This window comes from Scardinius erythrophthalmus, assembly GCF_964197995.2.
Source record: "Scardinius erythrophthalmus genome assembly, chromosome: 14".
Classification (NCBI taxonomy): Eukaryota; Metazoa; Chordata; class Actinopteri; order Cypriniformes; family Leuciscidae; genus Scardinius; species Scardinius erythrophthalmus.
In genome coordinates this window covers 36,100,383-36,125,422 of record NC_138234.1, presented here as the reverse complement: position 1 = coordinate 36,125,422, position 25,040 = coordinate 36,100,383, and the positions used below count along the sequence as shown (strand labels likewise).

General features: G+C 41.2%; 1 protein-coding gene across 3 annotated transcripts in view; it reads right to left on the bottom strand.

Annotated features, from left to right (window-relative positions):
• Positions 1 to 20,133, bottom strand: part of mark1 (MAP/microtubule affinity-regulating kinase 1) — a 57,373-nt gene extending 37,240 nt beyond the window's left edge. Inside the window, exon 1 of one of the 3 annotated variants that reach the window (XM_081384671.1) lies at positions 19,708 to 20,133. In XM_081384671.1, coding sequence (XP_081240797.1) covers positions 19,708 to 19,758 — 51 coding nt within the window. In that variant the 5' untranslated portion in view covers positions 19,759 to 20,133. The remainder of the gene's footprint in view (positions 1 to 19,707) is intronic. The other 2 variants (XM_081384672.1, XM_081384673.1) reach the window with 2 other exon arrangements.
• Positions 20,134 to 25,040: the final 4,907 nt, after the last annotated feature.

Below are 25,040 nucleotides of genomic sequence, written 5' to 3'. Positions count from 1 at the left end.
CAAACCACAACCATCCAATCAATTCCCCACAGACAAAATCAAGCCCCGCCCACATTTGTTCTTATTCATAAGGCCGTTTCACTCAGATATACGTCACAATAGGGAAGAAAAGACGAGTGCAACTTCTGTTTCACAGCAACTTTCATGCTGTTAATTCCCTGGTTCTGTTACTGACTCTTTGAGCTCAGTCAAACAGCAACATCAACATGACGAAATAAGCGCGGGAGCTAGTTAACTTCAGCTAGACCACAGCAGAGATCTATATCAGAAATATAAAGAAGCTCCTGGATAAAGTGGAAGACCTTCATCCCAAACCACAGAGAGCACTTACACCAGAATCCATTACCAGCGCTGGGTCCATACGAGCGAAGCTTCATTACCTGAGACTGTGTCTACCAGACGAAATCTGATATGATTCGGCCATCATAAAAGCCCTCTGTTTCAACGTCATGAAGCTATATGATTGGTTAAGCTACATAAGAATGGAAAGGCCTTGTAGAAAATCACTTCCCATATCCAATAAAACAATCAATAAAATAAGAACTAAGGAAAATCAAGACCTGCTCACATTAAAATCAGATGCAAGGGCACAAACTTCTCTCCTTCCTTCCTCTGAAAAGCGAAGTGCAATCCAAAAAACTCCTCATACAGACTTCATTCATTTCATTGAGAAACAAAACCCATTGTGAACATTAAGAGATAATGTACAGTCAGATTGACATCATTTAAAAATAAATAAATACAAATAAATAAGACAGTTCACGATATTTCATTGGTTATTGTTACAAAACACAATATCAAATGACTCTTCAAACCATGCAGCTCACTACAGTGATACACTAACAAACAAGTCCTCATTACATCATCAATGTACAGTAAACATTGTACAGTGCATTAGTTAACTTTGAATCTTTACTATTGGAATTATTGTGTGTGTGTGTATGTCTAAACTCTTCAATGCTCTTTACTTTATTTCTGCTCAAGCATCCAGACACACGCTAGTCCGTCAAAGCCTCAGAAACCACTACTTCCACACTATCGCTGGATGAAACCTACAATGAGCTAATATTCGCTACATATTGTATTATATCATGACCTGAAAGTCATCAAAATCCAAAATAGCCAAATAATGGGAAGTTTAACCGGTTGAGGAACTTTAAGACCATATGAAACAGAGTACTTTAAAATGTAAACTATATTATTGTCCCCCTCTCAAAGCTAAATGCAACTTTGAAGATATTAAAGGAAAACTCCGACTTTTTGGGACTTTAGTTTTTTCACAGTATCCCCCAGAGTTAGATAAGTCCATACATACCTTTTTCATTTTTGTGCGTTCTGTAAGTGTTATTTGACGCACCCACCGCTAGCCTAGCTTAGCACAAAGACTGGATGTAAATGGATAATGGTAGCATACTAATCCCAAAAAGTGACAAAATAATGCAAACATTTTCCTATTTACATGTTGTGATCTGTATAGTCACAGCGTGTACAAATAACAAGGCTATATGAGACAGAGACCATTTTTAATCGTATAAATACTGGGACCTATATTCTCACTAGGCGTAGGAGCACAGTTAAATCAACAACAGGGCGTCTCGTGTGCTGCGCTAATCACTCCGCCCAAGTAGCTGTGCTCCTACGCCTAGTGAGAATATAGTTCCCAGTATTTATACGATTAAAAATGATCTCTGTCTCATATAGCCTTGTTATTTGTACACGCTGTGACTATACAGATCACAACATGTAAATAGGAAAATGTTTGCATTATTTTGTCACTTATTGGGATTAGTATGCTACCATTATCCATTTACATCCAGTCTTTGTGCTAAGCTAGGCTAGCGGTGGGTGCGTCAAATAACACTTAAAGAACGCACAGAAATGAAAAGGGTATGTATGGACTTATCTAACTCTGGGGGATACTGTGAATAAGCTAAAGTTCCAAAAAGTCGGAGTGTTCCTTTAAGATGAACATTAACAATCCTGTTTTTTCTGTAACGCTGCTTTGAAAAGTGTATTGTGAAAAGCACAATATATACATTTGACTTTAAAGTATGCTGTTGTTAATACGCTGAAACACAGAAGTTGCATCTCATAATTCATCGCTTAAACATTTTAGATGCCAGTCACATTTCACAATACCAATTTCGATACCACAGCCAAAACTAATAGTAGGCTAACTAATGCAAGTAAAAAATCTACAAACAATTATTAAAAACACATTAAAAATCAGTAATACAAAACTAATCGAGTACTGAATTGAGTTCTCTTTCGTTTAACTTTTTAATATCAAGCAAATCCCGCAATTCAGCAACAGTAAGACTGCATTAGGGCGGGACTAGGTTATATGTTGAGATGTGGGCGTGGCCCTCAGAAGTGGAGGCAGACGAACATGAGCTTGGTTTAAACCGTAGACTGTAAAAAAATATGGACGTATGGATGCTTTCTGAAGAGCATTTTTGAAGGCCAAAGTGGGCGGAGCCGGCCGTCGCCATCTTGGCAGTTTCACTCCCGGATAAACTAAAGTGGGCAAAGAGGCGGATTAGCTGAGGTGACGTGACGCTAACAGACAGCAGACAAACGCTAGTAGTGAAGCAGCGACAATCCACCTGTCACTCAAGTGGCCACGCCCTTAATTATGCAGAAATTTAAAGGGATACTCCACTTTTTTTGGAAATAGGCTTATTTTACAACTCCCCCAGAGTTAAACATTTGAGTTTTACCGTTTTCGAATCCATTCAGCCGATCTCCGGGTCTGGCGGTACCACTTTTAGCATAGCTTAGCATAGATCATTGAATCGGACAGGACCATTAGCATCTCTCTCAAAAAAATGGACAAAGAGTTTCGATATTTTTCCTATTTAAAACTTGACTCTTCTGTAGTTACATCGTGTACTAAGACCGACGGAAAATGAAAAGTTGCGATTTTCTAGGCTGATATGGCTAGGAACTATACTCTCATTCCTGCGTAATAATCAACCATGGGTGCAGCAGGCGTAATGATATGACGCAGCGCCTGAAAATAGTCCCCAGCTCGGTAACTTCCAACGTGACCGGGACTAAGTTTGTCTAACCTATCAGACCTATTTTCAGGCGCTGCGTCATATCATTACGCCTGCTAGACTCATATACGGCAGCAAAGTTTCTTGATTATTACGCAGGAATGAGAGTATAGGTCCTAGCCATATCAGCCTAGAAAATCGCAACTTTGGACTAATGGTCCTGTCCGATTCAATGATCTATGCTAAGCTATGCTAAAAGTGGTACCGCCAGACCCGGAGATCGGCTGAATGGATTCGAAAACGGTAAAACTCAACTGTTTAACTCTGGGGGAGTTGTAAAATAAGCCTATTTCCAAAAAAAGTGGAGTATCCCTTTAAGACTTAATATAATTTAAACGGATGAGTTATAAAAAAAATTCACCCCTCTCACAGTCGTCATGAAGGGCAAAATTAGCTATATAGACCAAAACCACTTTTTGTACCTGGCTGTAAACATATTTTTTTTCTGCTGTAAAGTTGGGCATTTTAACATGGGAGTCTATGGGATTGAATCTCTTTTGCAGCCGGTCTCTAGTGGCCAATCGATGAACTGCAGTTTAAGTCACTTCAGTGTTGGATTCAAGAGAGAGACGGGAAGGTTGCCGCTTGGTCCTGCAATGCGTGACCTGAAAGAAGTCTGTCGTTTTCACTGGACGGTCCAGTTCGATTACTTTCATGATGTTTAGATAAAACATTGCAAGGTCAAAAATATGGATGAATCATTTACAAAAAGATCTATAACACGCATTTACAAAACAGGCAAGGGGACTTTTACGAACCCATCCCTAACACAAACTACTAAAAGTGTTACCCTGACAAGGAACAAAATGTTAGGACTTTAAAGACAAACTGACTGAACTGAAGAGTGTCCAGAAATCAGTGACTGGAAGAGCCTGTTGGGAATATTTGCTGAGTCACTAGTACAGTAACATCCTGTGACTTTGGTGAACTGAGGATGACCTGTGTCTTATAACACAATAAAACTCTAACGCTAGAGAAAAGTCCTTCCCTCGTGGTCTTACTTTCACTGTGTCTCCTCTATTGTTCCTCGTGACACACAGCGACTTTAAGGAAACCCAATAAACATCTCATCCATTTACCCTGGTCAATATACGCCGTCTTCACCGCCTCACAATGAAGGGGAGTTTAAGGGCATGAATGTCAAGTGTTCAACACTATTCAAGCTTTATTAACAGCATTTGTGGCATGATGTTAATTTCCACTCATCCCAGTTTACAGTAATGATGGTCTATGGGATGGTTTAAAAGCGTAAATGTGAAGCACAGAATTTCATTAAATTTGACTCATTTATTCAGTAAAAAACATTTATTGTTTGAGCAGTAAAGCTGTCCAAACATCTTTTAGCAGGGACTTTTTTTTCTAGGCAGATGAACATGCACAAAGTCAAAATAATTTTCTTTTTGGTACGATATTATTCCACAAAAGCTGTCGATACAGTATAACTTTTTAAAAAAATCTAGTTAAAAACAGAAATATCTAGTGTCAAGTTCCTAAAAATGTACTCTTTGTATTCATAAATAACTTTTGAAACCATATAACCGAGGTAACTTTTATGTCATTTAATATAATGTAAAGTAAGGTTGCAAAGTTTCAAGAAACTTTCCAGAATTTTTTTGGAAACTTTCTGAAACTTTTGGAAGGTTTCTGGAAATTCACCAATTTTCGGTCCCTTTGCAACCCTAAAGTCTTCATCAAAGACAATTGGAAATGTTTGTCTCTTATTCAGTGATATAATTTCATTTGCCGCAACAAAAGCAAAACGTATTTTCCTTACATCTTGAATACATGTTAGAGTACCCATCCTAATCATTGCTTTTATAAAGGTTTCTAAGCATATTTTTCAAGTCAGAACGTGTTTTTTCTAATTCATAAATATTAAACTTTCGAAGAGTCGCACCACATGACATTGTACAGCCTTTCCTTGTCATAAAAACCTCAAATTATCTAAGATGTGTTTTGATCTTGACACACAATCATGAGGGTCTCCTGGGTCCTCTCTATGATATCATTTCCTGTTTTATGTTTTTCTCTGCATGTTGGTTGCACCACAAAACATTCCTGGGTGTAAAGACACTCTTTTATGGATGTAATAGTATAAAATTTGGTTTATTTTCTATTTTAGCAGTTGAACAAGGAAACTGGCAGGTCTTCGTGATGTCTTGGATGAAAAGCCATTTTTGACATCAATGCAAGCAGAATTCAGCATTGCAAAACGCAACCATTTATTCTCAAAAGGAAGATATTAAAACACGCATGCAGAGCTTTGAAAAAAGACAACCTAAAGCCAGGGAGGAATCTGGCCGCCCAAAATAATGGCAATGACAGCTTTCAGTCAGCAGAGATCTGGCGTCTCCCTGAGCAAACTCAACACGAATAAAGTGTCTTTAACACTTCAAATCTGGCGTCTCCCTCTGCTCGTCCTGAGCACACTTCAACACTGCAGCCAAATCTGACTCCTAACCCTTATTTTTACACCGGCACCATTCAGACCGTGAGGTTTGTGGAATAAGTCACTCCTCAAGCCTCAAGAAACGAAACTAGGATCCACATTATCTTGCGTTTTGAGCCCAATGGCAGAGAGCCCAATGCAGGCCTTGACAATCAGCATTCAGTGTAACTGGTGAGTCAGCGAGGTATCGAATGATCCAAACACATGATACTGAACGCTGCCCAGGAGCAGATTTTGCACTTTCAGGAGGCTTATATACAGGCCCAACTCAACCGTTCAGTAAATACTGCTCTTGAATTATTAGTATATGCACACTAGAATACTATCCTCATTCGCTCCGGTTAAATAGTGCTTGTTGTGTAGCATATAATTGTACAAATTCCCGCAGCTTTCGCACTCACATCAAAAGCGCCTCTTAAACAGTGTACCAAAACGAGTGGCTTACTGCGCTTAAACGGCCAAGTACACACAAAATGATGTCAAAATGCCCGTCTTGGTGAGTATTCAGTTAAGCACAGTCAGTTTTGGAACCTAATTAGTTGAGAAAGATAACGCAAGTTGTGTAACAGTATATTGGATCCGTGCATAAACTCTTAAAGTGACAGCAGCCTAATAAACCTGCTGATGTCTGCCATGTTAATAAAAGAACAAAAGACAAATAAAATCACTCTCTGCTCTTGGCTGAATAACTTTTGTAACTTTAATTTTAAGCATTAATCTGTATTTCATTTTTACAATGAAGACTATCCAGTGTTATTGTACATTTGATTACTTTAATTTCTATAGTATTATCATTATGTATATATATAGTGGCGAGCAGCACGTGGTGGTGTGATTGATAATGAGCGACTCTTGCGCGGCGCACCGGTCTCGTATCTCTTTAAGTTTTTTGGATTTGGATTAATGTTGTGTTTCTGTTTTATTATATATTGCAGCAGTCGTCCAGTATTACAAATAGATTCTAAGCACACTACAAGTACATATTCAACACAATTAATTGCACTTCTTTTTCACAAGGTTATATCATATAGTGTCGACAGTTTAACTAGCTTTTCTCAGATTCTCTTAAAAATGCTGCTTCACCATGACCTTTGTAGTTGACCTGAAACCTGACTGCAGAACTATGTCCAAAATCCTATTTTACTGAGATCATAATGAAGAAATGATTCTTAATTAATTAGAAAACAAATTTAATAAAACTTTAATAAAACTGCTTATTAGTATTTAAATATTTACTTGTCCAAATTCAAGTCATGTGGTGCAATCAATTTTTCAAGAAAGAGTTAAAAAGGAAATGATATCACAGAGATGACCCCTGCAGACCCCCATGACTATGTGTCGAGCTCTCTTAAAATAGCTGATAATTTGACCTTTCCATCACAAGGCAATGTTTAGATTGTTAAATGTCATGTAGTGTGACTCCACAACAACTTTCTGAAATGAAGATGTACACTCAAGGTGTCAGGAAAATACAGTATGCTATAATTTTGCCAACTCTTCTTCTAAACTCCAACTCTTCCTGAACCATCAACACATTTTTTTAAAGTAGAATTTTCCTTTTCTTTATCCTGGACACTTTTGTTCATCAAAGACCCAAATGTTGATTAGAAATATAAACATTGATACAAATAGCTCAATTTCTATGTATATATTTTACCCAATATTTGTTTGTTTGTCGGTTTGAGAAACCATCCATCATTAAGTTACAGTTATATTTCAGTTAGAGTTCTGCCCTCTTTTTTCAATTTTCCGTCGATATGCCAGATTCCAGACGGACATCTTTGACTCTCGTGTGTAAAACGCATCTGCCTTCGGTTTGATTCTGCTGCACTGCATCTAGAGAACGCACACTGCGTAAGGAAGGGCCCTTAGAAGGCAGCCAGGCAGCTCACTTGCTTTTGGAAGAGCGCTTAAGTTTGATCAGGAGTCACAGATGTTTAAAAAACAAAATATCCTGAAGAAAAAAGAGAAGAAATGAATCTGAAGGCTTTCATGACACAGCGTCGGCATTCCTGGTTTAGCATGACAATGAACACACTGCCTGGACACAACATTCCCACAAGGTACAACCTCCCTTTGCACATCCCCCGTCTCCACACACACACACACACGCTCGTTTCTTTAAAAGCACTCCCTTCTCTCGCAGTCTTCCCTCTCTTACGCAACTGTTGTAAAAGAGAAAGCCTTCCAATGCAAGCGCTCTCCAAAGCCATCTGACTCGCATTAGCTTTGATGATGATGATGGCTCTGTTCAATCTCTGCCTCACTTTCACTTCCATACTCTACCGTCTAAAGACGAAACATACTATACGCAATTACACAAATGTAAAACACTTCTACCTATGCAAGCCTGATTTCATGCATAATCGCATTCTGAAATGCAATGCATTCTCAGTGTGACCACAAGGGGAGCTATAGCGGCATTTTTCTATGGTCACTCTTGTCTTTTCTGACAACAGTCAAGTCCACTTGACGCAAATTTCGTAAGAGGTTATAGAAAGTACCAGCATTTGTACAACTTTATGTGAAAGTACTGGAAGTGCTTTGGCGTAATGCGCATGCGTCGATCACCTGTGTATGCGTGCATGTCATATGGAGTATACTTTGAAGGGCTATGTGTATAATTGCTAGCGTAGGTGTAAAAAACGAAGTATACTTTGGACTTCAGAAGCTAAACAAGGTAGTTAAACACAGGGCTGCTACAACTAGTCATTAAAATGTATTATTATTGGGTTACACTTTATTTTACAGTACTTACCTAAGAAAGTCTGTGGAGTGGAGGAAACAGATTAAGCTTCCGCAATAAATGTTCATGACCCAAGTTGTCCTGAACATGATGTGTGCAATCTAATGCGTTGGAGACATGTTTTCCCAGCGCATAACGTATATTTTTCAGTTATATCCTTCTGTAAATGTCACAAATTCGTGAGTATTTCCATTTTGCACAGAGGGTCGTCCTCCTGACAGCAATCGATTCTCCGTTAAACTTCACAGACTTCACTGAAGGGTGTGGAATGGGTTTTTTTCCCATTAAAATAAATAAACTCAGGCTTTTATCTGATTAATCATGGAATAATCAAGCAATTAATCCACAAACGCTTTCCCCACCATTGACGAAATTTTCAGGCTAGGACAGTAGCTAGACAGAAAGTGAGGTGGGAGAGAGAGAGGGGGACGGGATCGGGAAAGGTCCACGAGCCAGGACTCGAACTCGGGTCGCCTGAAGCACAACGGCTTCATGAGGCTATCGACACCGACAGATTGATTTATTAAATGTTGTCTTTTGTTGGACAAGAGGTTCATAAATGCTTCTCATATTTGGAAAGATGTTTGACACATGTTGCTTTTTCAAATGCACTTTATAAGTGACTCAAACTCGCAGTGGTTTCAGACGGAGCGCCGTTTACAGAGCCGTACTTCACTGACAAGCTGCACATAAAAAATAATTGCAGCCTTTGCGATTTAATAATCTCAAGAATCCAAAATGGTTTAAGCGACATTTCATGTTAATTGTGATTAATCGTGCAGCCCTAATATAAAATAATCAAAACTTGCAAGCACAGGAAGAGGAAACGACTCTGTAGCTTTGGAGGTGTTGTATTTTGATCTTTGTTTTTCCGAATCCGATCCGGAAGTAGACTTTGACAAAAACTAAATTTTCTCAGCTTTTTGTTTGAAATTTGGATTTTTTTTTATTAAACTTACCTAATTCCCACATTTCATATATTGAGATTTTATTCTGAAAAATACTCTGGGGGCCATTAAATGTTTGTGAAAATCACATCAAAATATAATCATTCAAAATAACAGTTAGTCGCAGTCCTACAAAAACAAATCAAAAGCAGCATGTGGGACACCTTTTTGTATCGTTTCTTCTGAATTTCAAATTCAGTAAAAGGTCAAATCACACATCTGTCTCTTTTGAGTACTCGGGTCCATCGCTACTGCATGTTAAAGCACAACATGCTAATGCCTTCTCATCTCTAAACTCATCCCCATGCCACAGAAGCTAATACTTCTTCACCTCACTGAGCACTGAGGTTTGTAACCATCAAAATAACACAAGAATGCTTCAGTGAGGTCAGCAGGGAGGGACCAAGCCTTCACTTGTGTAGAGCGTGTTTCTGGCTTTAGGTCCCGTCCCGACTGTCTCATCAGTCTAGTAGTGTGAGTTCAGATATAGGGATAGCAAAGGTCACACTACTGGCTTCTGATTTGTTCTTAAGCAAACAATGAAAGTCAATAAAGAGATCACTTGCACAATTTACAGAACTATTATCTTTCCCAAGTGTGTTGAAAACACACAACCTAAAGGTATCAGACCAACTAATGTCAACAAACGTTGCTTTTCATCAAATTCACTGTGTCCATACTTCATAAAAGGGGGTGTGCAAAGCAGTCCAGTATCTAATCCACATGGTCCTATTTAGTTGGGGGCCTTAAGCACATTTTCGCGCAAATTCATCTAAAAGCGCCAAATTTGGCACAGATGTAGCTCAGGTCATACTGAAATGATTTAGCTAGGGCGCCGGAGCCAGCGACCCTCGGGGCCAAGATGGCGGCCAAATCCAATATGGCCGCCGCCCGAAAAGGGTTCCGGCTTTAACTTTTGAACCACATGAGTTACAAATACAAACTTGATATGTTTTTCAGCTTAATTGATCATGAGAAACACATAGGAATGTTTATATTTATGACCCAGTATATCTGTACCCCTCGATCCTCCAATTCCAATATGGCCACTGTCCAAAAAAGCAGTTTGGGCTGTAGTATGGGGCCTTACACACCATTGTTCGCGCAAATGCATCTACAAGCACCAAATTTGGCACAGATGTAGCTGAGGGGATACTGAAATGATTTAGCCAGGGCGCCCGAGCCAATGGTCCCTGAGACCAAGATGGCGGCCAAATCCAATATGGCCGCCGCCTGAAAGGGTTTCGGCTATAGCTTTTGAGCCAGATGAGATACAAATACAAACTTGATGTCTATTTTACCTTCTTTGGCCATGGGAAACCCATAGGAATACTTACATTTATGATTGGGTATATCAGGACCCCCCAAATTCCCTAAATTCAATATGGCTGCTGTCCGAAAAACGGTTTTGGCTACAAATTTTGAACAAAATGCGCTACAAATGAGGATGTGGTGTCTATTTTATGTTTATTGACCACAGGAAGTCCATTGGCATATTTATATTTATGCTTGTGTAAGTCTGGAACCTGTATTCTTTTCAAGACTGTGGTTGAAAATCCTTTTTTTTACCACAACTTTGAAGGTTATTCTAAATGTTGATTCATTTCCTTATAAAAGTAAATGGTTTTCAGTTTTCCACAGGTGAATACATTTCAAAGTGTAATCATATAAGAAAGAATAAGACACAATTATTATTGCAAGGCAATATTAAAATAATAATATAGTCAATTTTTCCAAAACTCTTAAAGGTTTGCTTAGCATAACAAAAAAACAGCAATAACATAAACAGTGAATTATCATTATCACTCACAATCACCGGATCTCTCATTGTCTTCACCATCATTGTTTGTACAAGCACCCTCACATGCACATATAGAAATGCAACGAACTCCAGCTTTACAGCACTTACAGTGCCCTCTACATGCTGTCTTGCAGCCACAGTGGAGGAGAATGGTGCAGGCTTTACTGGCGTCGCCGAGATTAGTCCAGTAAGGTTCCCAAGTCTTGCTCGTAGAGTCCCGAAACCATCCCCATGCATTAAACTCTGGGATATCTTGCTGGACAGCGGTTGCCTGATTCCAGTAGAAGCTGGCCTTCAGCAGTGCTCTTTTGATGTGCTGAATCAATGCAGCTTGGGTGGGTGGCAGGTTTTCGAGAGACTTGGTACCATTCGAGAAAGGGTGATGTCTAGCTTCATCTACACGGCTGGAACCACAGGTCTTGCTGTACATGATGAGCTCATGTGACAGATTCATAGCTCATGGTCCAAATGGTCCGGCCAACTACTGAAAAAACATTCCATACTACGTTAACACCAGTATTGCTGGGTTTGTGAGGTCACACATGAGCTATGAATCTGTCACGTGATTGGATATTGTGTTTGACACATATCCAGAGGAGAACCTCAAAACACAAACTCACCAACGCAGAGGAACCGGATCAAGAACTAAAGTACATAGGAGAACTCCAATTCCAAAACGTAACTGGATATATCTATTATATACATTATATACTGGATATATTGTTATATATCTAACTATTTGGATAAATCAGTGAAGAGATAACCAAGCATTACATGTCAGGTAAACTCCTCCTTTCCACCAAGAAAGATGCTGTACTCTCCAACAGACCAGGGTATGACATGTCTGCCCTTCAGCCTTGTAATCATCCAGAAGCACTAGAATAATCCTGCATCTTGCACATGCTGGGGCCAATGGCCATAAAAAGGCATTTGTCCAGACTGTCGACAGCGATGTTGTCATCCTTGCCATCCGCTTCTTCAACACACTCGGCCTCACAGAGCTCTGGATCGGCTTTGCAGGTGGAAAAAACTATAGGGACATTCCTGCTCATGAAATCAGCAAGGATCTTGGTCCCCAGAAGTCACTAGCCTTACCACTCTTCCACGCTTTAACAGGCTGTGACACAACCTCAGCCTTCCTGTGCCATGGGAAAAAGAGTGCATGGGTAGCTTGGGAGGCAACACCAGATCTCACAGAATCTCTGGTTACCCTCACCTTGGAGCCTGAACAGATCAACAATGACGTCCATGTCCAAAGACTGGAGCGTATGGTCGTCATCATGTACAGCAAGAGCTGTGGTTCCAGCCGTGTAGATGAAGCTAGACATCACCTTTTCTCGAATGGTACCAAGTCTCTCGAGAACCTGCCACCCACCCAAGCTGCATTGATTCAGCACATCAAAAGAGCACTGCTGCAGGCCAGCTTCTACTGGAATCAGGCAACCGCTGTCCAGCAAGATATCCTAGAGTTCAATGAATGGGGATGGTATCGGGACTCTACGAGCAAGACTTGGGAACCTTACTGGACTAATCTCGGAGACGCCAGTAAAGCCTGCACCATTCTCCTCCACTGTGGCTGCAAGACAGCATGTAGAGGGCACTGTAAGTGCTGTAAAGCCGGAGTTCGTTGCACTTCTATATGTGCATGTGAGGGTGCTTGTACAAACAATGATGGTGAAGACAATGAGAGATCCAGTGATTGTGAGTGAAATGATAATTCATGTGAGAGACTGTTGTTTTTTTTTTTTTTTTATTGCTGTTTTTTTTTTGTTATGCTAAGCAAACCTTTTGGAAGCAAAAGAGTTTTGGAAAAATTGACTATATTATTATTTTAACAATTTGATATAATATAAATATTGCCTTGCAATAATACTTGTCTTATTCTTTCTTATATGATTACACTTTGAAATGTATTCACCTGTGGTAAACTGAAAACCATTTCACTTTTATAAGGAAATGAATCAACATTGAGAATAACCTTCAAAGTTGTGGTAAAAAAAAAGGATTTTCAACCAGTCTTGAAAAGAATACAGGTTCCAGACTTACACAAGCATAAATATAAATATGCCAATGGACTTCCTGTGGTCAATAAACATAAAATAGACACCACATCCTCATTTGTAGCGCATTTGGTTCAAAATTTGTAGCCAAAACCGTTTTTCGGACAGCAGCCATATTGAATTTAGGGAATTTGGGGGGTCCTGATATACCCAATCATAAATGTAAGTATTCCTATGGGTTTCCCATGGCCAAAGAAGGTAAAATAGACATCAAGTTTGTATTTGTATCTCATCTGGCTCAAAAGCTATAGCCGAAACCCTTTCAGGCGGCGGCCATATTGGATTTGGCCGCCATCTTGGTCTCAGGGACCATTGGCTCGGGCGCCCTGGCTAAATCATTTCAGTATCCCCTCAGCTACATCTGCGCCAAATTTGGTGCTTGTAGATGCATTTGCGCGAACAATGGTGTGTAAGGCCCCATACTACAGCCCAAACTGCTTTTTTGGACAGTGGCCATATTGGAATTGGAGGATCGAGGGGTACAGATATACTGGGTCATAAATATAAACATTCCTATGTGTTTCTCATGATCAATTAAGCTGAAAAACATATCAAGTTTGTATTTGTAACTCATGTGGTTCAAAAGTTAAAGCCGGAACCCTTTTCGGGCGGCGGCCATATTGGATTTGGCCGCCATCTTGGCCCCGAGGGTCGCTGGCTCCGGCGCCCTAGCTAAATCATTTCGGTATGACCTGAGCTACATCTGTGCCAAATTTGGCGCTTTTAGATGAATTTGCGCGAAATTACCTATTTATGTGCTTAAGGCCCCCAACTAATTGATATCAGACACAGATGTGGGTGTCCATTTTTGGTTGATGTTTAATTTTTAATAATAATTTTTCTTTGTATTTATCAATATTGTAAAACATTATCCTATTCAAATCCATTTGATAAATAAGTTATGAGGTAAAAATTAGGATAAATGAGGTAAAAGTAATCTGAAAGTAATCAAATTATATGAGTCAAGTCAAGTCATCTTCATTTACATAGCGCTTTTAACAATGTAGATTGTTCCAAAGCGGCTTTACAGAGATACAAGGATAGTTTAAAGTAACAGAGATTGTTTTGGCTTTATAGCGGTTCTTGAATAAGATGAGAACGCTGATGGCGTGCACATGCGTATTACGAGTATAGGTATGCGCGTTTGAATATATGTGCGCAGGGTTGTAATTCCATACAAACCAAGCCTTAAAAACTACTTGTCTGGCCTTAACATATTTGATACAGAATTTGATCACTTCGGGGTAGATAAGCGAACCGAATTTTCCCGACAACGCTTTATCTGTAGAGTGGTAAAGGATCCTCCATAAGGAGAGACTGGTTGGCACTTTAGCACCCCGCTATGACATCGGGTCCAGGCGCAGGTCCTTCCTCACATCTGGATACGGCCTGGACCCGGCAGGCTGCAAAAACACTAAAATTGCGTAGATGCCATTCTTCTTATGATGTAACGAGTACATCAGGAGGATTTATGGGAAGTGTTCCCGGTTCCGGCTGACCTAATCTATGCAGCCTAACATTGAATTATAGAAGTCTATAATGTATTATGTGAAAGCTAGGTCAAAGAGATGTGTCTTCAGTCTAGCTTTGAACTGACAGAGTGTGTCTGCTTCCCGGACAATGTTAGGAAGACTGTTCCAAAGTTTTGGTGCTAAATAGGAAAAGGATCTACCGCCAGCAGTCGATTTTGATATTCTAGGTATAATCAACTGGCCGGAATTTTGAGATCGCAATAGACGTGATGGACTATAATGCGTTAAGAGCTCGCTCAAGTACTGCGGAGCTAAACCATTTAGTGCTTTGTAAGTAATCAGCAATATTTGAAAATTTATACAATGTTTAATAGGGAGCCAGTGCAGTTTTGACAGAACCGGGCTAATATGGTCATACTTCCTGGTTCTGGTAAGAACTCAAGCTGCTGCGTTTTGAACTAGCTGTAGTTTGTTTATTAAGCGTGCAGGGCAACCACCCAGTAGAGCATTACAGTAATCTACTATATCTTTTATTTATAATACATACAAATCTAATTTACATATTTTAGTTTGTCAAAAGATTTAAATCGTCGTTTTTGAAGACTGCGCATGTGCGAACGTGCTCTATAAGAACGAGCCTATGATTGAATCTGGAAATAAAGCAAAATATCTGAGAAAAATTAGAATTAGTCGTCAGATGCCATGTCTGTAATTTATAGCAAAACATCTAGTGTTAATTCGATCTCAAACAGATTCATTAAAAGTAGTTATTACTCCAACACCTGTGTGACATCATTAACCAACGTGGTTGAACGACCAATTTGCGACAATATGGTTTCGGGAAACAGTCGTGACGAGCTAGTTGATTTCTCCAGCGATGCTTCGTACTACGGTAGTGAAGAAGCGAGTAACAGCGAGTAACAGCGGTGTACGGGAAACACACCCCAGTTCAGTTCTCATATAATGCTGTCAGTGCAGGAAGATCAATAATATTGTTGAATATTAAATGTCCCCAGCTAATCAAGAACTCAAGGCAAAAGCTGAAAAGTTGATTATGAATTGTTGCATTAATCGGCCAAATAGTCGAGTAATTGTTCAAGCAATAGTTAGACTAGTCAATTACCAAAAAAACACAGTTTCAGACAGTCCTTCTCTTCAACTCCTGTTTTCACCCACTGCACTCCCAGTGTTGCTGTTCATTCTCCAGATTTACACACACAGCAAGGATTCGAGAGAGTGTGTTATAGTTGGACAGCGGCATTGATTATAACAGAGAGAAGTGCACTAATATCCAAACTCTCTTTGACCTCTGCCAGGACAGCGCTTTACGACACACTCATTCCTGTTACACACACATCAGCCCGTCACACTCATTCCTGTTACACACACATCAGCCCAACACACTCACTCCTGTTACACACACATCAGCCCAACACACTCACTCCTGTTACACACACATCAGCCCGACACACTCATTCCTGTTACACACATCAGCCCGTCACACTCATTCCTGTTACACACACATCAGCCCGTCACACTAATTCCTGTTACACACACATCAGCCCAACACACTCATTCCTGTTACACACACATCAGCCCGACACACTCATTCCTGTTAAACACATCAGCCCTACACACTCATTCCCAGCCCTACACACTCATTCCTGTTACACACACATCAGCCCGTCACACTCATTCCTGTTACACACACATCAGCCGTCACACTCATTCCTGTTACACACACATCAGCCCGACACACTCATTCCTGTTACACACACATCAGCCTGACACACTCATTCCTGTTACACACACATCAGCCGTCACACTCATTCCTGTTACACACACATCAGCCCGACACACTCATTCCTGTTACACACACATCAGCCTGACACACTCATTCCTGTTACACACACATCAGCCCGACACACTCATTCCTGTTACACACACATCAGCCCGACACACTCATTCCTGTTATACACACATCAGCCTGTCACACTCATTCCTGTTACACACACATCAGCCCGACACACTCATTTCTGTTACACACACATCAGCCCGACACACTCATTCCTGTTACACACACATCAGCCCGTCACACTCATTCCTGTTACACACACATCAGCCCGTCACACGCATTCCTGTTACACACACATCAGCCCGACACACGCATTCCTGTTACACACACATCAGCCCGACACACTCATTCCTGTTACACACACATCAGCCGTCACACTCATTCCTGTTACACACACATCAGCCCGACACACTCATTCCTGTTACACACACATAAGCCTGACACACTCATTCCTGTTACACACACATCAGCCCGACACACTCATTTCTGTTACACACACATCAGCCCGACACACTCATTCCTGTTATACACACATCAGCCTGTCACACTCATTCCTGTTACACACACATCAGCCCGTCACACTCATTCCTGTTACACACATCAGCCCGACACACTCATTCCTGTTACACATCAGCCTGACACACTCATTCCTGTTACACACACATCAGCCCGTCACACTCATTCCTGTTACACACACATCAGCCCGTCACACTCATTCCTGTTACACACACATCAGCCCGTCACACTCATTCCTGTTACACACACATCAGCCCGTCACACTCATTCCTGTTACACACACATCAGCCCGTCACACTCATTCCTGTTACACACACATCAGCCCGTCACACTCATTCCTGTTACACACACATCAGCCCGTCACACTCATTCCTGTTACACACACCAGCCCGACACACTCATTCCTGTTACACATCAGCCTGACACACTCATTCCTGTTACACACACATCAGCCCGTCACACTCATTCCTGTTACACACACATCAGCCCGTCACACTCATTCCTGTTACACACACATCAGCCCGTCACACTCATTCCTGTTACACACACATCAGCCCGTCACACTCATTCCTGTTACACACACATCAGCCCGTCACACTCATTCCTGTTACACACACATCAGCCCGTCACACTCATTCCTGTTACACACACATCAGCCCGTCACACTCATTCCTGTTACACACACATCAGCCAGACACACTCATACCTGTTACACACACATCAGCCCGTCTGCAACTTCAGGCTCAGTGAGAACAGACAACAGCGAATGCAAACCAGGAACCAATATCTGATGACCAACTCAAACTCTTCTTCTTACGGTTTGTAATCCCACATCAGAATTTATATCATGATCTCACTGCATTCAAAATGAGGTGTCTGGAACACCCATAATGCACTGCAAGGGTTAGTCATCATTTACTCGCCCTCACGCCGTCACAAACCTGTATGACTTTTCATCTTCTACAGAACACAAAGAAGATATTTGATAGTTTGAGGTAACTACTAGAAACGTATTTTTTTCTCAGAACTGCGATGTATTGTTCATACCGGTAATATTACAACTTCTCATGCCTTAAAATTCCCAGAACTGATTTACCGGTATTTTAGGAAAGGGCCCGTTCACACATGATCTGTAAATGGCATTTAACATGCAGTAACTTGAAATGCGATAACATGGTGATGTCCAGAGGTGATGCCAGCGATCACTGATTCAGCATTAAAGACAAACCCAGACGACCTCGGAAGCGTTGCTCTGCTTTTCATTAATCACAGCCTGTAATTACATGATCAAGTCAACAGCCCCTGTGCGACCATTATCAGCCAGACATAGAGATTCTCCCACAGGCCACAGACCTGAGACTGACTGAGTGTCTCGCATCACTGCAGGATCTCAACAATACCAGTGCAGGAATCCTTTACATAATCTCAGCTCTGCAGGCCTATAACCCGAGATGACTTTAAGCCCACGGGAACATAAGACTTTACACGGCCTCTTTTCTCCAACAACTCCCTGATCAAGATCCTTCCCCAATGATCATTCATCAAGGAGTGAAGAGCTTTTGTGCATCAAAAATGCACAAATAAATCCCAAAACCACACTGCGTTTTCCTCGTGTTCTCAAATCACATTCAGTTCGGGAGAGAGCAATATTTCTGCCAGGCCAATTAAAAAGATTTAAGAGCTCAGACCAAAGTGGAATACCTTCATTAAATTTGGTGGGGGGAAATGGATGGCTTCTGAAGACTGGGAATATAGCACACTTTTATGGTGATTATTCTGTCCTTTTGGAGTCTGGAGAATAATGGTACGAAAAATGTCATAGTATGTAAAAGAGTTGCATATGTATAGTAGGTACAACATTTGTTTAAAACTTCACGACCATTAGAAAAGTATGTTCTAGTATGGATGTGTGTAGTAGGAATGTAATTTGGACGATGTAACCTAGGGGTACTTTTGCCTACTCTTTTATTAATACTATACATCCTACTTATTATAATACACATAGTACATACTACACATTATTGTTATCCAGTTTTGCACAGTTGTGTCGTGTAAGCCCCACCCACGGTTAAATCTCATTGGTCCAAATTCACGCTGAAATACAAATCGCTAGAAACAAAGTCAAGTAAATTGTCATTTTCGGGTACAATTTTCCTTCATGTGTTCACTACCCTTGTGTCAGCCTGTAAATCTACCAAAAGCTTTGTCAGTGGATCATAAACAATGCATATTATCATTATTATTATTATTTTTAATGAAGAATACTTGTGCAAAATAACTGTATTTTATTCCAGTATTTTTTTTCCTACATCCCTTTTGCTGTCATTAAACTCTATGAAGCATAACTGTTCATCCTGAAAACCCTTATTAAGTAAACAGTAAAGTAGGCCTACCAAGCTTATTACATATTAATTACAATGTAGTAAACAGTGTTGAAATTGGTGCCGGGACGTTGAAGCATGAGGTGGGACAGATGATGGGATAACATGTGATGTGATGAGGAAGGATCATCACTGTGCTGAATGTTTAACACAGGACATGGAGGCATCATATACACCTGAACGTCCCTGACCATTATGTATAGCTATAAAGCAGATATAGCTCTATTAATGGCTTTAAATTAACACTAGATATGACTATCAAACCTTCAGAAGGCAAACGAGCATATATTCAACCAATCCGGCTTATTAAAGCATTAAACGCTTGTGTAAGCGTCAGCTAAAACACAAGGACGCAACCGAGCACAGATGCATTGTAATCATGAATATTCATGCAGACTGATATGTTGTATCATTGACTTACATTCTCGGCGTCGCGCTCGTTGACGGTGGGCAATGGCGTTCTGGTCGACATCTTGTGTTTACAGGCCGCGCGCTCCGCACCGGCGCTTAGCGAAGATAACGCGGAAGATAAAAGATATCTGAGCCCGCTTCACACCGGCATGTCTCCTGGCCTTCAACCTACGACTATAACATGCACATATCCAGCAGGAGCGGCCCGCGTCAGCGCGTCAGCCGCGGGCGATACAGAGAGAGAGAGACGGAGCGAGCGCGACGCTGCGGATGCGCGGACAGGACGAGTGTGTGCGTGCGCGCGCGCGTGTATGTGTGTGTGTGTGTGTGTGTGGAGCTCAGGCTCCTGCATTGATCCACCCTGATAGAAACACACACACACACGGAGGGGGAGGACAATGATAGCGCTCAGTGCTTCTGTCTTAAAATGATCAATGCAGCTATTTAAGTGTTAAACGCCTATTTACTTACTATAAATAATTCGTTTTGTAATATCACTTGCAGAAGCTTTGTCATGGCAAGCCCTATATTGCCAAATTATTTGAGACTATAGTGTGTGGGGAAAGGGCATGAACCTACACACACTGTTGAAATGTGCTCTCTCTTAAAATAAGAAGCACACAAGCCTATAATATGCTTGTCCACATTTGATCGACACCACCACCTAACGGCCTTAAAACAGTACTGCAAAAAAAGTATAATGCTAGATATAGCACAACAATGTAAGAATAACTAAGTCTAAATGTCTTAATCATGTTTCATTTAAATTGTATATGCTGGAAACGCATTAACTAGATTCTGAATAAAACATCCTCCACACCGCCAGGGGGAGCCGTCATATGAGTTTCAGAAGTGTGCAACAATTGTAGTAGAAAAAAAAGATGCTGATTTAGGAATAGCACACTTAAAGTAATAGTTCACACACACAAAAAGGAAATTTTGTCATCATTTACTCACCCTCAAGTCGATCCAAATCAGTATGAGTTCCTTTCTTCTGTTGAACACAAAAGAAGATACTTTGAAGAATGTTGGTAATCAAACAGTTGAGTCGACGGTAGCCATTGACTTTAATAGTAGGAAAAAATACAATACATCAACTGTCTGGTTACTGACTGACAGTATTTCTTCTAAATATCTTAGTTTGTGTTCATACAGGTTTGGAACAATATGCGGGTGAGTAAATGATGACAACATTTTAATTAAAATTTTTGGGTGCACTATCCCTTTAAAATTTCTGCCTTATTACAAAATAATATAAAAACATTGGTAAAACATCTTTTTACGACTTTCCTGTAGCTCGAACAGTAGGGCGCTGGCGTTTGCAAGAACTGATAAGAATGTAAATGTGGAGCTTGAAATGCAATGTAAGTCACTTTGGATAAAAGCGTCTGCCAAATGCATAAATGTAAATGCGTAAATGTAGAGAGAATAAAAGTGCAGCCTGATGATGGTGTGGTTGTTCCAGCAGGAGCTGCCATGGCTGAGTACACAATACTCACTATGCACTGCAGAAATAGGGTTTGAAGGTTTAAATCAAGGCATGCTGGTCTAGCAAGTGAAGATGACACTTGAAGTCCCCCTGTAGTCAATAATTGTATCCTTTAAAACTCATCTTTGATCACCAAAATTACACATTTAATTGTATTTTTCCTTGAAATGTCTTCATCATGCCTTAAAATAACTTGAATGTAACTCGACACCCTTGCTTCATTTAGTATTCGCGGTTCTATGAATATGCAAATGAGCCCCGCCTCCACTCACTCACAGCTCAGAGATCCACTGGTTGACGATCACACGTTGATCTGATTGGTTACAAGTTTGTGACGTCAGAAACACCAGCGATTTCAAAGTGTGTTTTTGAGACTGTCTTTGGTTCACTGCAGTTTTAAGGAGAAAATACTCAGCAATGCTGTCGACTTATGAATTTACACATGGTTTGTGTTAAACCACATTAGAAACACCACATAGACACATAAACAACATTAAAAAGTTGATTTTCAATGTATACATGATTTGCTGTATATCGGAGTGAAACGGCTCATGAACAAGAACAAATGTGTTTCCTTCAGGGAACGAGAAACTCCAGCCCTCACTTCTGTGAACATGAGCACTTCAGAGAGAACAGAGTCCAGCTGCAGTTTCAGTGTGGAGTGAGAAGTGCAACCGCTACCGCCACCAGAGGGAGTCAGTGAGCTCAACTCATACTGTCCTGTCTGAACATGTCAGATGAGGAGAGGACGGTAAAGCCATGGTAGTGACCCTGAGTTTATGTGCACATAATAAGATAACTTACTGTTAGCCAGTTAACAGGTTTTAAAGAGGACCTATTATGCTTTTTCCATCTTCATCTTTCTTTAGTGTGTAATGTTGCTGTTTGAGCATGAAGAAGCTCTGCAAAGGCAGTTCTTCTCTATATCAGTGTCACTGTTTCTGAACTCCCTGAAACGCCTCCACTGTAGTCTTGAGTTTTCTTCCAGGTACGAACACTCACAATATTCCTCATTTAAATAATTCCCGCCCATGGCATACGCAAATTAAGGGGGTGGGGCCTGGCTGATTAAGTTAGCAGGCTGTAAAGAAGTGTCTGAATTCACAGGACTCATAAAAGAGTAGACAAACGTAGCCGGATTACCTACTACTACCAGTGAGATTCTTAAGTGTGGATACGATCAGAGCCGTCTCCGGAGAGTCTGGCCACTCCCTATTAAGTCCTATTGTACCGAATTGTGGTTGTAGTTCCACCAGAGTTCCACTGGGGGCGATCGCCCATGAGTGCAGAATGAATGGGAGTCTATGGGGCTAGACGGCTAAATTTGTCTCTTTCACCCGATTGCCGTTGAGAAATCTCAGATTTGATTGTAGGTTTTGCAAGTTCAACATGGGTTATAGGTCGAAAGTTGAATGAACAAGTACTTTCGATTTCTTACAGGTTGAGTTGTTGTTGCCCATAACACGCTAGCATTCTGCTAATGAACGCTGATTGGTCAGTGAAGGACTGATTACGACCAGAGATCCCGCTTGATGGCATCGTGGCATCCGCAGCGGGACCAGAAACAAACAAAACAAAAACTCTTCTAGCACGTGTATTTCCCTGTGTCAGCTGTGTTGTGTGTTTACCTGTGTCGGCTGTGTTGTGTATTTCCCTGTGTCAGCTGTGTTGTGTGTTTACCTGTGTCGGCTGTGTTGTGTGTTTACCTGTGTCAGCTGTGTTGTGTGTTCACCTGTGTCAGCTGTGTTGTGTGGTTACCTGTGTCAGCTGTGTTGTGTGTTTCCCTGTGTCAGCTGTGTTGTGTGGTTACCTGTGTCAGCTGTGTTGTGTGTCAGCTGTGTTGTGTGTTTCCCTGTGTCAGCTGTGTTGTGTTCACCTGTGTCAGCTGTGTTGTGTGTTTACCTGTGTCGGCTGTGTTGTGTGTTTACCTGTGTCAGCTGTGTTGTGTGTTTCCCTGTGTCAGCTGTGTTGTGTGGTTACCTGTGTCAGCTGTGTTGTGTGTCAGCTGTGTTGTGTGTTTCCCTGTGTCAGCTGTGTTGTGTTTACCTGTGTCAGCTGTGTTGTGTGTTTCCCTGTGTCAGCTGTGTTGTGTTTACCTGTGTCAGCTGTGTTGTGTGTTTACCTGTGTCAGCTGTGTTGTGTGTTTACCTGTGTCAGCTGTGTTGTGTGTTTACCTGTGTCAGCTGTGTTGTGTGTTTACCTGTGTCAGCTGTGTTGTGTGTTTACCTGTGTCAGCTGTGTTGTGTGTTTACCTGTGTCAGCTGTGTTGTGTGTTTACCTGTGTCAGCTGTGTTGTGTGTTTACCTGTGTCAGCTGTGTTGTGTGTTTACCTGTGTCAGCTGTGTTGTGTTTACCTGTGTCAGCTGTGTTGTGTGTTTACCTGTGTCAGCTGTGTTGTGTGTTTACCTGTGTCAGCTGTGTTGTGTTTACCTGTGTCAGCTGTGTTGTGTGTTTAACGGTGTAAGCTGTGTTGTGTTTACCTGTGTCAGCTGTGTTGTGTGTCAGCTGTGTTGTGTGTTTACCTGTGTCAGCTGTGTTGTGTGTCAGCTGTGTTGTGTGTTTACCTGTGTCAGCTGTGTTGTGTTTACCTGTGTCAGCTGTGTTGTGTGTCAGCTGTGTTGTGTGTTTACCTGTGTCAGCTGTGTTGTGTGTTTACCTGTGTCAGCTGTGTTGTGTTTACCTGTGTCAGCTGTGTTGTGTGTTTACCTGTGTCAGCTGTGTTGTGTGTTTACCTGTGTCAGCTGTGTTGTGTGTTTACCTGTGTCAGCTGTGTTGTGTTTACCTGTGTCAGCTGTGTTGTGTCAGCTGTGTTGTGTGTTTACCTGTGTCAGCTGTGTTGTGTGTTTACCTGTGTCAGCTGTGTTGTGTCAGCTGTGTTGTGTGTTTACCTGTGTCAGCTGTGTTGTGTGTTTACCTGTGTCAGCTGTGTTGTGTGTTTACCTGTGTCAGCTGTGTTGTGTGTCAGCTGTGTTGTGTTTACCTGTGTCAGCTGTGTTGTGTGTTTACCTGTGTCAGCTGTGTTGTGTGTTTACCTGTGTCAGCTGTGTTGTGTGTTTACCTGTGTCAGCTGTGTTGTGTGTTTACCTGTGTCAGCTGTGTTGTGTGTTTACCTGTGTCAGCTGTGTTGTGTTTGCCTGTGTCAGCTGTGTTGTGTTTACCTGTGTCAGCTGTGTTGTGTGTTTACCTGTGTCAGCTGTGTTGTGTTTACCTGTGTCAGCTGTGTTGTGTGTTTACCTGTGTCAGCTGTGTTGTGTTTACCTGTGTCAGCTGTGTTGTGTGTTTACCTGTGTCAGCTGTGTTGTGTGTTTGCCTGTGTCAGCTGTGTTGTGTGTTTACCTGTGTCAGCTGTGTTGTGTCAGCTGTGTTGTGTCAGCTGTGTTGTGTGTTTGCCTGTGTCAGCTGTGTTGTGTGTTTACCTGTGTCAGCTGTGTTGTTGATGCCTTGAGCAAAAAGAAAGTGCAGAGCGTGAAAGCACCAAAGTGACTGAAGGATTGCCGTAAGCAGTATCTCTGGGGGGTTATGGTAATTAGGGGCGGAACATTTCCCAAACACACTCGAAGTGCTTGACCAATCACAACACACTGATCCAGCCGACCAATCAGAGCACAGTGTGCTTTTCAGAAGGAGGGGCTTCATAGAGACAGGAACTAAACAGAGCGTCACTGACAGACTGGGGAGAGAGGAGCTGCAGCGATGAAATAAGGTGTTTCTGAACATTTAAGCATGAAATCTGTTCAAGTAGAGCCCAAAAACAAAATCAAGACTTTGTAAAAGGTCCTTTTTAAATGTTCATTGTTACATTTGGTTAAAAAAATAATAATAATTACATCACATGAAATCAAACAAGCTTTGTT